The 14,419-nt window shown below is 42.8% G+C and overlaps 1 protein-coding gene across 1 annotated transcript in view; it reads left to right on the forward strand.

Annotated features, from left to right (window-relative positions):
- GUCY2F (guanylate cyclase 2F, retinal) overlaps positions 1 to 14,419 on the forward strand; it is a 52,677-nt gene that overhangs the window by 11,853 nt on the left and 26,405 nt on the right. The window contains exons 5-14 of the mRNA XM_013191257.3: positions 483 to 579; positions 1,432 to 1,566; positions 2,259 to 2,339; positions 3,344 to 3,520; positions 4,472 to 4,628; positions 6,074 to 6,223; positions 8,441 to 8,589; positions 10,661 to 10,824; positions 11,107 to 11,299; positions 11,420 to 11,594. Coding sequence (XP_013046711.3) covers positions 483 to 579; positions 1,432 to 1,566; positions 2,259 to 2,339; positions 3,344 to 3,520; positions 4,472 to 4,628; positions 6,074 to 6,223; positions 8,441 to 8,589; positions 10,661 to 10,824; positions 11,107 to 11,299; positions 11,420 to 11,594 — 1,478 coding nt within the window. The remainder of the gene's footprint in view (positions 1 to 482; positions 580 to 1,431; positions 1,567 to 2,258; positions 2,340 to 3,343; positions 3,521 to 4,471; positions 4,629 to 6,073; positions 6,224 to 8,440; positions 8,590 to 10,660; positions 10,825 to 11,106; positions 11,300 to 11,419; positions 11,595 to 14,419) is intronic.

Raw genomic sequence — 14,419 nt, forward strand, 5'->3', positions numbered from 1 at the left:
TATAAATTACCAAAGGTTCAGTTTCAGGCCCTAAGAAAGGCTGGTGTGCCTGAAAGCTGGCCTGTTTTTTCACCAGGTAGGCTGGTCTGATAAAACCTGTTATCCTCCCCTAGTAGAGAATGGCGGGGGTTATGAAAAATAAATGCAAGTAGAACAAAGTATGCATTATATACACTTCCAGTTTATATTTGTAAATTATTTGATTAACTCAAATTATTATTATTTGATTAACTCAAAATCTCCATTTGTGATGAGACACTCTGAGATTAGAGATTTTGCTGTCTGTGAATTGAATAACCCTTGCTGTTTAACTCAGAGGATTTCAGTCCAAGTTAGGACATCTTGGCTTGTCTACTGCTTTCAGCCATGTCCAGCACTACTGCACTTTCCTAATACTGCAGTGAAGCCAGACATAGGGGATTCAGTGTCAGAAACTACTTACCTAGCCGAAAGTGATAACCGTGACTCTCTCAATCTCCCAGGCATAGCATCCTGAACAGCCAGTTATTCAGGGGGCCTAACAAGATAATACTGACCCTGGATGACCTTATCTTCATCAACCCAGAGCTACATAAAAAGGTAAGTCCTTTCACTCATGCAATTAATCCTGTGGGACCCTCAAAGACAGGTTTGATGCATGGCATTTCCATACCCGTGTACCTCTGGGAATGTCCTTCACTTCCCCATACCTCATTTCCTCCTGCATGTCAAATATTTTCCCATATGCTGAGGGGTTTTGAGTCTTAGGCTAGATGCACACACAATATTAGAGCTGTTATGATGATGTGAAGTAGTACCGTTGGCTGTATTTATTCTAACAGCCAGGGCTTATTCTTTCTTCCTGACATTGGAAGGCATAGCATCATTTATATCCACATAGAAAAACTATCATACCCTCTAAAACAAAGTGTCTGCATCCAAACTACCCATCGGGAATTGTTCCTGGCCTGTGCTGGCTCCTTCCCAGCTCTGGGGATTGCCTAGGAGAGTGTTATTTGGCACAGACCAGACCCATGCCCAGGACCATGCCAGCAATATAGAATCCCAGAATCATTAAGGTTGGAAAAGCCCTCCGAGATCATCTGGTCCAACCACCCCCCTACCACCACTGTCACCCACCAAACCATGTCCCCAAGCACCACGTCCAACCTTGCCTTGAACACCCCCAGGGATGGGGACTCCACCACCTCCCTGGGCAACCCGTCCCAATGCCTGACCGCTCTTGCTGAGAAGAAATGTCTCCTCATTTCCAACCTGAACCTCCCCTGGTGCAACTTGAGGCCATTCCCTCTAGTCCTATCACTAGTTATGGACTGCTGCGAGGCAATTCTGTTGCTTAAACTGATGGCATGTATGTCCTGGGCAGAGCTGGGGTGGAGGATCACATCCAGAGGTGTGAACTGTCCTGCATCTGCTTTCCTTGCCTTTCAGAGGCTGACCTTGGACAGCTTGACTGATGCAAACAGCGTAGCAGCCGAGACCAGAAGCCAGAAATCCCCAACCCGCTCCTTTTCCTTGAAAAGCACAGCTGCCACCCACGAAACCTCCAACGTGGCTTTGTATGAGGTAGGCATGGACACCGTACAGTCTCTCTCCACTTTGGGTCACCGAGCTGCTTAGGTGGGGAAAGTCTTGGGCTGCTGTACTGTAGATGCCAGGATATTAGTACTGCTGATGCCCCCAGAGGGTGAAAATAGAATACAATGAAATAAAATTAATAAAATAAAATAAAATAGAAAATAAAAACACTCATCAATTCTTTCCAAAAATACAACTTTTTGATAAGTGGCATGGCAATTCTTCTTGTAAAGAGACAGAGGAAACTAGATTATTAGTGCCAGAGAATCTGTAGAGAGTTACTTTCTCTTTTAATCAATGTATCTTTGTTTGTTAGATACTAATAATACTAATTTAATAATTTCTAATGTTAATTAGATACTAATAGATACTTCCAGCTATGAGGTTCTGAGCTAGGTGAAGGCCCTGCCTCACCCCATTTTTTTAGGGTTTCCTGTGGATTCTCAATTGGGTGCAATATAGAAACGATATAGAAATATAGTATAAATTATAAATACAAATATATACTATAAATTCTACCATAAATATAGTAGAAACTATATAGAAATATAGTACTTCCAAGGACGTTGAAAATCCCCAACTACTTTTAGAGTCAAGGATCTGGAATTCGGACCTAGGTCTCAATGTTAGTCGTTGTTCAGAGACTTGCTCTGTCATTCACCCACCTGTATTGTGGACAGGGTGACTGGGTGTGGCTGAAAAAATTTGAGACGGGAGCAATTCACCATCTGCGGCAAAGCTCCACCAGCATCTTGAGGAAGGTAGGAACAGGGGCTGAGTGGGGATGCGGAGGGAAGGTTGTCTGGGGGCCTTCGCAACAGCAGGGAATTTTTATTCTCTTTGTCTCCTGTTAATATCCATCGAATCACACTTCATGGCTGTCAGTAATTCTTGCCTGGTGACATCTGGGAGAAAGGACCATGCAGGATTGCATCTGACAAACCTGCCAGTGACCAGTGTTCCCAGTCAGCAGCCTGCAAAAGCCCATCCTGTGCCCGATACTTCAGAGCTGGTGCAAGACTAGATGTACAATGAGTCCTCTAAATGAAGTTGTCTGCAAAGACAGAGTGGTTTGGGGGAAACCACCCTGTTTTGTATCAGGGCAGGGTAATGCACTACTAGCTATTTCTATGTGCTGTTTGCTTGCTGTCTAGAAGTTTGGCACAGACGAAGGTGCACATTTCTCTGGGATTTGGTTTATATTTCCAGCTAAGATTCCCTGCAAAAGTTTAGTTTTCTATCTTATTATTAGCTGACAAGCAAACACACTTATTTTCCATATTCAAGGCTATTAGCTGTTGGCAGTTACTGCTAACAAATGAATGGCATTATTATGCATAAAAATATAGCAAACTTACCAGGGTATTTAGCCAAAGCCACCACTGATGGATGACTTTGGATACTCCAGGCATGCTATTGCTTTCCAGATCAAACCAGAGCAGAAGCAAGGCCCCACATGCTGAACTCATCTTAGCCCACCTAAACCATTTTGTCCTACTGAAAAATCCAGTCCAGCTTGTCTGAAGAAAAACACGTTGGTGTTCAGTTTGTCTTTGCTATCTTACTTTCATTGTCTTAATGGTTAGACTAAGATGAGCAAAGCTTAAAAAAAGTGTAGGACAGATGACTGTAAGTGGCAAAGATGTTTTCTTCCCCATTCTAGTGTGAAAGGTTGTTTGGAAAGACAGAAATGGTAAGGGCATCTGATGATGCTGAGCAGATGTCTGGCTGACTTGGTCTCCTGCAATTCACTGTCTTGTTTCAGATGAAAGATTTGCGTCATGAAAATGTGAATCTGTTCCTGGGCTTTTTCTCTGACTGTGGCATCTTTGCCATAGTGACAGAGTACTGTTCCCGAGGAAGCCTGGAAGACCTACTGAGAAATGAAGATATGAAACTGGATTGGATGTTCAAGTCCTCCCTCCTGATGGATCTAATTAAAGTAAATCCATTGCTCCTGCTGAGGCCTGACCAGCATGTGATTTTTAGATTGACATAGCTATTTCCTCCAGGACTGTGGGATTTTAGGAGTAACGTAGGGAAAACCAATGTGACTGTAACTATACTGGTATACATGGGTCTTTAGTAGAGACCTCTTACTCCTGTTCTGTTACCATCTGAGAAATACTGTTTAGAGTGATAGGAGTACATCCTCAACAGCAGGCTGAGAGGTTAAAACCACACATCAGACTGGAACTGACCACCTAGAACAATGAATTTGGTGACAAAATCCTACTTTCAAAGGGCCTTTCTTGTCATAAATTAGAAATGCTTCCAGCACAGAACCAAAGCATAGACATCCTCTGCTACAGGGTGGATGCATCTGTGGTCACTTTGCAAGAGTGTTCACACACTTCCAATCATGTCCTACGTGTTTTTATCCCATAATCGTGAACTAGGAGTCCGGGGTAGGTGGCTTGCAGAGGGTGTACTTCCAGAAACCTACCTTCTGCTCCTCCTTGAGGAGGAGGAGGATGCTAGGGCATCCAGCTCTCAACACCTCTGTAGCTTCCCTTCACTTAACCATTTGGTACCACTTGTGTCCACCTTCTTAACCTCATCTAAAAGTACAGCTTCTGAGCGAAACAAGTCCTAAGGCTACAAAGAAGGAGGCGTCTGACTCCTAATGGTGTTAGTCTTTCTCAGTATTACTTTAGGGTGCAGCCAAATTCTTGTTCATAATCAGTTTCTGAACTTTTCCCCTAGTTTCCTGGGCTGATTAACGCTGGTTGTGTAATTTGGAGCCTTCCAGATGACGGTGTCTTAATTGACTTCTGCATTTGGCATGGAGTCAGTGCCACATTTGGTGCCCTCCAAGGTGGCTTAGTGCCTCTGAATGCTGATGGATAATAGAGTCTCAAAGAACAGTCTCAATCTTTTCTGTATTTCATAGGGAATTAGGTATTTACACCACCGAGATTTTGCCCATGGACGTCTGAAGTCTCGTAACTGTGTTGTGGACGGACGGTTTGTGCTGAAGATCACCGACTATGGTTATAACGAGCTCTTAGAAGCACAGAAATGCCCTTATATTCAGCCACCCCCTGAAGGTAGGTGCCATAAGGAAATATTTTGGGGAAATATGTGTCCATTGATTTAACAGCCAGCGGCTACATGAGGATTTATACATGCTTCATCTCACAACACCCAGGTACCTGTATAAAATGAATTGTTATAGGAAAGAATATGCAAAGTTTTTCAGACTTCCTAAAGGCTAATAGCAGAGTGTCATGGTAATGGAAAGAGATTTTGTTGTAAGCAGTGACAGAGCTCAAGCTTTTTGTAGTTGGAGAAGGATTTAAGTGCACCTCAAATCTGAAGCAATTCTGAATTTCTGTGACAGGTGGAATTGGCTTCATATTCTTAGCTCCAGCCCTATCTTTGAAGTTTTAAGTTAAGCCAAATAAAAAGAGCCCTTTTTTAAAAAATATAAAGAAAAAATAAAATAAAATAAAATAAAATAAAATAAAATAAAATAAAATAAAATAAAATAAAATAAAATAAAATAAAATAAAACTAATTTATCTGAAACACAGCATGATAACAGTCTCTTTGAAATAGGTCCTTCACATGCCAGTCAAAAAAGGCTGACACATGTCATTACCACCTCTTAGGGACAACATATCAAGGGACCGAGTTTGGAGATTTTGATGAGATTTCTTTCCAGGTGAAAAGAAATTGCCAGCTATTGCCTCGAATTCCTATTGTATCCCAGCTTATCCTTGAAAGCTGGTTTCAAGTGGCATGTAGTGCTTTGATCCCCCTATTATAGGATTTGATTCCCATACATTTCCAGTGTCTCAGCTATGTAAGCTGCCAGAAGACCCATCTTCTCCTCCCTTACATTAATTATATATATTGCAGTACCTGAAAATTTCTGTATTCCCATTGCCCACAGTGCACAGCTGCCAGGGTAACAATATCCCAGTTTGAAAAAGATTCATTTCCTGATGAGTCCAGGTATGTTTTTTACAACTATGTCTTTCATCACTTGAACTATAGGACTATAAAGACTGGTCATACTTCAGACTGCCACAGACTTCTGTGATGGAAACTGCTTTCATCTGAGAACTACGTAAAATACTTTATTAACTCTTTCTTCTTTGATAAACAACACCTGTAACAAGAGATCCAAGCTTCAGCATCAACTTTTTGTCTGAGTGATATTTTTTCAAAGAAAAAAATAGCTAAAACTTCTGACACTGGTCAGATGACTTGTTATACAGAAGTTCAGGACTAGTGTTATAAAATGTAAATTACTGGTATAGCAATTTTTTTCAAAAGGTAGAGTGAAATTTGGAAAATTAAAATTTCTCAACAGTATAGAAGTTCAGTATTTCTAACACATTGCAAGACATAAAAGACCTGATTCAATAAACAATGAAATATGTTCCCACCTCTCCTCAAATGACTGGAATGAAGCATGCATTTAAATACTGGGAGCAACAAGTCTGAGCCCAAGTATAAGAAATCTGATGCTCTTGTATTTTTTTAGAATTACTCTGGACAGCACCTGAGTTGCTGAGGGACCCAGACATGCGCAGAAAAGGCACGTTCAAAGGAGACATTTACAGCTTTGCGATTATCCTGCAAGAAGTGGTTGTTCGGGGCCCACCATACTGCACATCAGACCTCTCAGCTGAAGGTAGGCAATGATTTCTGTTCAGTTTTAAGGTTTTACACAGAGCGCTCACAAAAAGTCTGGTAAGCCCCTTGGGTAAAATGTTGCTGTGAAAGTGATGTCTCAATCTCATGACCATTCTCAGTTAAAAAGAAAAAAAAGTCTATTTTCAATAAAACATCCATAATGCACATCAAAATGTACGCTTCTGATCTCTCCTATCAGTGGGGCTGGGGCACTGGGTCACCTCCCTAGATGCTTCAAAGCTGGCCAGCTTTGCTGTAGTTGCTTCCCACCCATTATTTCTTTTATGTATGTGGTAAGAGGGGTGAGGTTTTTGAGCTGGACCACGTTAGCCATGTCTTTTTCCTGTTTTGTCCATCAACCCATCTATTTTTCCTTAATTGCTTCCACATTTAAAGAGGTTTTTTCTCCTCGGCAGAGATCAAAGTGATATATCATGACCCTAGTGACTTCTGCTGAAGGCAGCTTGGATCAGAATTAGCAAATAGGTGAATTCCTTGGGAACTGTTCATGGTGCAACTCACGTTAGTTCAAACCCTGTTGGGAGGGCATAGGAAGAGCAAACACACTGCAATCAGGGTCAAGTCACAGCACTTGGACAGGGATGGGGGTGAGAAGAGTCAGAAAAGAGCTGATTTCAGTGAATGCCCATTGTAAACCCACTTAGGTTGGACAGTCACCAGGTGGGGTATGGCCATTTGGTGCCTGGAAAAATGGCAGTGGTCCAAGCTGCTGCTGCAATGCAGTGACAATGATGATTATGGTGCACTTCAGAGCTGGACTATGATGCAATCTATAATGTAATTTGCAGGTGTTCTCCCTCCTAGCCCCCTAGAGGAACCCCCAGAAGATGAACGTAGTGCACTCCACTTTCCTGACCTGATAAAATGATAAATTTCTACTCATTGCTTCCTAATCCTCAAGGAGCTTTCGTACACAGTGTGAACTTTAAAACTGTCTACAGAAGGCATTTCCCCTTGGCTGCCCCTGGAAATACTTAGCCGGGTGTTTTGGTTAGTTCATTTGGTGGAGATGGGTGGGATGGGCCAAGGAGCTTTAAAGTAGGCTGTCAACACTGAAAAGCTCGTGGTACTAACCCTAACAGCTGTGGGAATGCAGGGCCTCTGCCAGAAAGAGGGTGGTTTTCACTCCAGATGACTGCTCTGCACTTCACAAGATGAAACCTTCAAAAACAATCACAATTGTTGTTTTTTTTACACAGGAACAAGAGTTCTACCTTACGCTTTTTTCAGGGGCAAGGTTAGCTCCCTGAAGGTATCTCTCCTTCTCAGTCTACATTGCAGAGTCAGGCTAAAAAGCAGTAAAAAAAGAATCACCCTGTCTCTGAAAACCTCCCTGAAGTTTCAGTGCTCTGGTTTGCAGTGAGCTCCCCAGTCACCTCGGTGTGGCTGCAGGAGTGCAAGCCGCTAATGTGGGATTAGGAGTGAAATGCCAGGGAAGGGAAGAGGGAGCTACAACAACAATTTCCTCCAGGATATTCTTAATAAGAAATACCTAAACCAAAGTCAGGGTTGGGTTCAGACATCACACTTCCCCGTCCATATTTCAGCTGTCAAAGAAACCCGCAGCTCAGCTCCTTCGCTGTAGGGCTGTTTTATCTAAAAACTGCAGATTCAAGGACTGACTTCTCAGGACCAGTGAGCCCAGGCATTCATTAGTCTGGTTTCACCTCTAGCCAGGGAGTCACTTCCCAGATGTTGTTTTGAACCCAAGCTCTCCCTCTTAAAATACTTTCTTCTGTCTCCATTCCCATCCACCTCCTACGTACTGGTTCCCGGTTAACGATGAAGCGTCAGTGGCTGGTATCCTTCCTGTCTGGGCTTGGATATAACTCTCTAATCTCTTATAGGACCATGAATCCTGATGGAGAGAGTCGGAGGCAATTTCATTAAATATAAGCCTGAAGGCTCACACATTGATCTGTCATGCAAGCTTCCCCCATCCAGCCACTTTATTGCTTGTAACCTGTCTCTCCAGGGACAAGAAGGCAATTGAATTTCTTGCCTTTTAAATCCTCCAAGAGACTCCTGACAGAGGAAAGCAGGAAACCCCAGTCTCATTTGACACAGCCATGGGGTGAGAAATAATAGTGACAGTGAAGGAATGAGCAAGGGAGGGGCGAAGAAGCCTGTGTTCTTTGTCCTCACCAACAGCCCCCATTTCACAGTGTGTTTTGGATTCTTCTCTTTGTCACAGAAATTATCAAGAAGGTGAAGAAACCCCCTCCCTTGTGTCGCCCAAACATAGCCCCTGAGATGGCCCCTCTGGAGTGTATCCAGGTAATGAAGCAATGCTGGGGTGAAGCCCCTGAACGACGTCCCACCTTTGAGGAGGTATTTCACAAGGTCAGTGAACAGAGCAGCAGGTGCAATCCTCTGTTTTTACTTGGCAGGAAAGTGATTTGTTTTATTTTAATTAATTACTTTTTTTTTTTTCAAGCAAGGTCTCAAGAAATGATTGAAAAAGTCCTTGAACTCTAGTCTTGCCTTTACTGTCGGGTTGTTTTATGCTTTGTGCATGTCTTATACCTTATACTGAAGTTAGACTGCAGTGGGACCACCATGCAGGACGTAAAGCAGGAAAGAAATGGTCTTGGTGTCTTCACATTTGCAGTGTACCTGTCCTGATGGTCTCATTGAGATCAAAGAGCTGTGAATTATGTCGTCTACAGATCAATATGTTGTTTGATCTGTAAGATCCCAAACTGATAGCAAACTGAACAAAATTCAATGGCCTTTGGTGCCAAAACATGGCTGAATGGTTTAAGACCATGGTTTAATGGTTTAAGACTCTTTGGCCTGGAGATGAGGCAACTGAGGGCAGATATGAAAAAATTATCAATCCTGACTGCTATAGAAAAGGTGATTAGGGAATAACTGTTTACCATTGCTCATAATACAAGAACTAGGGGCATCAAATAAAATGAGCAAATAGACCAAACTCCAAGAAACAAAAGGAAGTGCTTCCTCACATGCTGCATATGTGAACTGGGTGACTTGTTACTACAGAATGCTTCCAAGTATTTAAAGGCAGCTCATGAAAGGAAAATTCACCAAAGGATGTTAAACCCAAAGACACAATTTTTGGTATAGAAGGTCTCCGAACTTCAAATTGGCGGAGGCTGGGAGCACATCCCAGGGAAATATGACTGTACATTAGCCCTGTTTGAACATCTTTCCCAGATACCTGTTACTGTCCACTATCATAGATAAATAAATCTTTTATCTGATCCAGTAATGCCATTCCTATATTCTTTTAAGGTCAAACTAGAAAATCTAATATCCATCATTTTAACCTTTCAATTCTATGATTCTGTGATTAATTTCACACCCATGTCACTCCATTCTTGAGTCTAATACAACATCTGAGTCCGCAGATTATCCAAATGGTTCCAAGGCCCAGCTTCAGGTCAAGAGGAGAGCAAAACTCAATGTGGTTGGGGGTGGCAGTACACATACATGCTTGTGTGCAAAGGCACATTTAAGACCAGTAAGACAAAAGTAAGTATTTCCAATGCCTTGGAATTTTGACCTCTGAATGGAAAGGGAGGCTGATGGGACACCCATTGTAGGAGTACAACGAGCTGAAAGCAAGTTGTGGCAAGGAGGGTGTTGGTCTTTCTTCTCAGGTTTCAAGTGACAGGACATGAAAAAATGGTTGCAGGTTACACTAGGAGAGGCTTAGATTGGATATTAGGAAGAATTTCTGCATAGACAGGGTGGTCAAGCATCGGAATGGGCTGCCCAGGGAAGTGCTGGGGTCCTTGTCACTGGAGGTATTGAAGAGGCATGTGGACATGGCCCTAAGGAATATTGCCCAGAAAAGTTGTGGATGCCCCATTCCTGCAAGTGTTCAAGGCCAGGGTGGATGCATCTTTGACCAATCTGGTCTAGTGGCAGGTGTCCCTTCCCACAGCAGGTGGGGTAGAACTAAATGATCTTTAAGGTCCCTTTCAACCCAAAGCATTCTATGATTCTGTGGTTAAGTGATGGTCAGGTTGATGGTTGGACTTGATGATCCTGAAAGTCTTTTCCAACCTACAAGATTCTACGATTCTAAGGGCTAACCATAACTAAAGAAGTTATCATGAGATAAATGAGGGTGCAAACTTGCAGCATGGTAGGACTCCAAAACAACTCACATATGTGTTGTCATCCCATGGAAAGTGGTGCTCCACTTTACCCTCCTTGAAAGTTTCTAGAGGAGCAACATGCCTCCAGGCAGTTTCCATAGTTAGTGGCACAAATTCACCACCCAATTTACGTTTTTCTTTATTGCTGAAGTTTTGCCATTCGTAAAACCTGTCTTCAAAATTGTGACTTTAAAATGAGTGCTTGCTTTTGGTTTCTTTCCAAATTTAGAGTGCTATAATGATGTAATGAGACAGGAAAATAATTCTGCATTTTGATTTTCCAGTTCAAAACCATCAACAAAGGCAAAAAGACCAACATCATTGACTCAATGCTCAGAATGCTTGAGCAGTATTCAAGCAACCTGGAAGATTTAATCAGGGAGAGGACAGAAGAGCTAGAGATTGAAAAACAGAAGACAGAGAAACTCCTATCGCAAATGCTTCCTCCGTAAGTACTGCTACTTTAGGTGGTAAAGAGTGCTTTGGCAATACATAGCTGGGCTGGGCAAAAGTGTCCCCCACTATTGAGCAAGTTGGAGGGCAGATAACTGGTTTTGGCAAGCACCTTTCAATCAAAGCAAGAAACTTTCATCAATGCTGATTACAGCTGTATAGATCCTTCCATTTATTAGAATATCTTTTAGGCACACTAGGGCAAGAGTGTCTGAGATCTTGGGCATGCTACAACAAGGGCATTTGCCCTGTCACCTTCTTTGTGTTGTCATTTCAGATCAGTGGCAGAAGCCCTCAAGACTGGTGGCACTGTGGAGCCTGAGTATTTTGACCAGGTCACCATCTACTTCAGTGACATCGTGGGCTTCACAACCATTTCAGCCCTCAGTGAACCTATCGAAGTAGTTGACCTCCTGAATGACCTTTACACTTTGTTTGATGCTGTTATTGGAAATCATGATGTTTACAAGGTGAGAAGTACCCAGGGATGAGGATCAAATCATAGCTAAGTCAAACATTCATAAAATTTGATTCTACTGCTCTTTCCGAACTTCAATTTTATCTTTTTTTAATACCGTGGTATTTGCTAGGTAGAGACAATTGGCGATGCCTACATGGTTGCCTCAGGGCTCCCAAAACGGAATGGAAACAAGCACGCAGCTGAGATAGCCAATATGGCCTTGGACATCCTCAGCTCAGTAGGAACATTCAAGATGAGGCACATGCCGGACATCCCCCTCAGGATACGAATCGGGCTGCACACAGGTAGGCAGAGGCACTTGCCTGCACCTAAACATCAAAGAACTCCTGCACAATTGTATTTACAGCTTTGAATGTTTTCTTCCTGCTCACCCTAAAACTGAATACCCTTAGAAGATGCTTAAAAATCTTCCATAGCAACAAGGGCATTAAAATGGAAGTGCAAACACAAAGCAGAAAAGTGGCTAAGTGTCATTATGGGGAAAAATTGTGTATTCCATCACTGTCAGGAGTTACATCAGAAATGTTAGTCCCAAGGGTTGCATTGTGTGCAAGTGTGGCTTTTTGATGTGCCATAGTATTTTCACTGGTATGATATGGAGACATCCAGAAATGTCTTTGTAACTCTGTTCTGAAATGAAAAAAAATGCATAGAAAAGCCATCATATATGGTGAATGAAGAGATTGGGGATGTTTATTTTAGGTAGGATGTAACTGGAAGAATATATGATACAGCTATAAAAATAAAGTTATGCTATAAAGAAAGTAAACTATCTCTAATGCAGAAGTTACAATCTATTAAATTAACGAAAAAGTAGCTTGTTTAAAAATAAGTGGTTTTTTTTTTTTTTAACAAAGTGTAATTGAACTCCAAAATAGCAACAAAATCAGTAAGATTGCAGTCATCATATAACTGAAAGCATATGATTTTAAATGGTCTGGGATTTTAAATGGAGGAAAAGACATCTGCTGTTACCAGAGAGTCTATATGTTTTGTAGAAATATGAACCTTCATAATTTTATACCATAGTCAGCCATTAATAAATTTCTCACAGCAGTTCATCATTGGACTTCCTGCTTCTTCCTCTGAAGTACCAGGTACTGGCCATTGCTGGAAGCAGAATAATGATTAAGATTGTCCAGCAGTCTGATCCAGTATTACAGGGTGTTTTTTTTTTTATCCTGCTGCCTATCTAGTAATGCCCACATTCTTGCAGCTGTGGCACTGCAAGTGTTTTGCAGAAGTCAATATCCTGTCCCTGTTGTAAAGTGAAACAAGAACAAAGGAAGTATCTCACACAGAATACTCCAAGAACAGAGCTGTGACTTGAGCAGAACTAAAATCAATATTTCATATCTCCTAGACCATATAGCTTCTTCTTTTGGAGTTGTCTCTGAAAACTCATTTCCTTATTGTTTTCTTTGCAATACGAGAGTCTCAGCTGACCCTTTACAGAAGTCCCAAATGTTAGGGAATGATTGCAGACACTGTGAGTTTTATATTCTTGTAGGAATCAGATGAGTCTATGGCCCCAGCTTGTCTTGCCCAGAGCAAGAACCTCTGGAGCTGCAGCAGCACATTTTCGACATGGGAAAAGAAGAATTCAGCATGCAACATCTGCTGCTGCCTGTTGACAGCACTTCTGCAATGCGCCTTCCATGCACCCAGCCAAAAATCTATCCCTAGGCAATGTGTGCAGGGGGTTAGTTGTTTTCAGTTGTTTTTATGGACAGTTTTTTCAGTTATGTTTTTATGGTGTCTGGAAAGCAGTGCTGCTATGAGCCGTTGTGTAGGGTGTGAGAAGAGGGAAAGGAGTTGGTGTTCTTTTTATAAAGAAGCAGAAGCCAGATCTTGTTTTGCACAGATCTGTCAATGTCAAGCTGTCATGGGAGCAGCAAGAAATGCATGTTCCAAGGCAAACCAGTTCTCTGAACCTCTAAGACAACAGAGTTTGATTAACCCTAGACCCCATTTCTCCTGAGGAAAGAAATATGAAGAGGGAATCACCAGCATCATGAAAGCACTGAGGAAATGCTTAGGGAGAGGAGGGCTTGGCTAACACTTTAACCACCCTGGAAAGGATGGAGAATGGGTGTGACCACCAGCTTTGTGGGCCAGCTGCCCTCTGGAAAGTGGTGCAGAGAAGAGCTTGTGATCCTGCCTCTGAAAAAGCAGGAAATGCCGTTACAGAGTGGGCTGCCCACGTCCCTCCTGGCTGCTGTGTCTTCTCTGACCACAGTGGAGAGCTGCAGCTCTGGGAACATCTGCTGGCCCATGCACATGGCCTCCTCGTGGCAATGCGTGGGTAAGGCGGAGGACAAGAAGACCAGTGTTTGGTCTGCAGTTCCTCCCCTGCTTTAAATGCACTCTGTTTTTTTGGCTTTCCCCTCTCAGCTCCACTGCTGGTCCAGAAAAACTCAGCTGACTCTGCTGTTTCCACTCCAGCTGTGTCTGGGCTGAGACTGGATGGCTGGGGAAGGCGATGGTGAGAAGACAAGCATCTCCGTGGAGGCCTAAGGGGGTCTGTTTATCGGTCAGGCTCTCTGGCAGGCAGCCCTGCATTTTGATCAAGCTTATTGACCTCCACGGCACCACTGATGGTTGCTGCAGAGGCTGAGCCAGCATGGCTCATTAACTGACCCTGTAAGCCCTGGCAAAGCGCCATTTCAAAACAAACTGGAGAACCTGTATAATTAAACAACTAGGCCAAAGCATTATCGTCACAGGGTGTCTGGTTTCCTCTGAACTTGTTACTGTGGGAGATTCGTATCTGGAAGTTTTAGTTAGCCCTTTGCTGAGGCTGTCTAGACGGAGGGAACACACAGGCAGTGAAGGCAGCAAGTGAATGAACTCTTGGATGCTTTCGACACTGAGAAGTCCTTTTGTCATGCTTATACTGTAAGGTGATTTGAATTAACCACTTTCTGCAACAGGAGGTCAAGTTAAAAAGCAAAGCTCTAGAAAGATATTAGAATCATGGAATAGTTTGGGTTGGAAGAGACCTTAAAGACCATCTAATTCCACCCCCCTGCCGTGGCAGGGACATGTCCCCCCAGCCCAGGCTGCCCCCAGCCCCACCCAGCCTGGCCTTGGACACTGCCAGGGCCGG

The sequence above is a fragment of the Anser cygnoides genome, chromosome 1 (genome assembly GCF_040182565.1).
Source record: "Anser cygnoides isolate HZ-2024a breed goose chromosome 1, Taihu_goose_T2T_genome, whole genome shotgun sequence".
Lineage (NCBI taxonomy): Eukaryota > Metazoa > Chordata > Aves > Anseriformes > Anatidae > Anser > Anser cygnoides.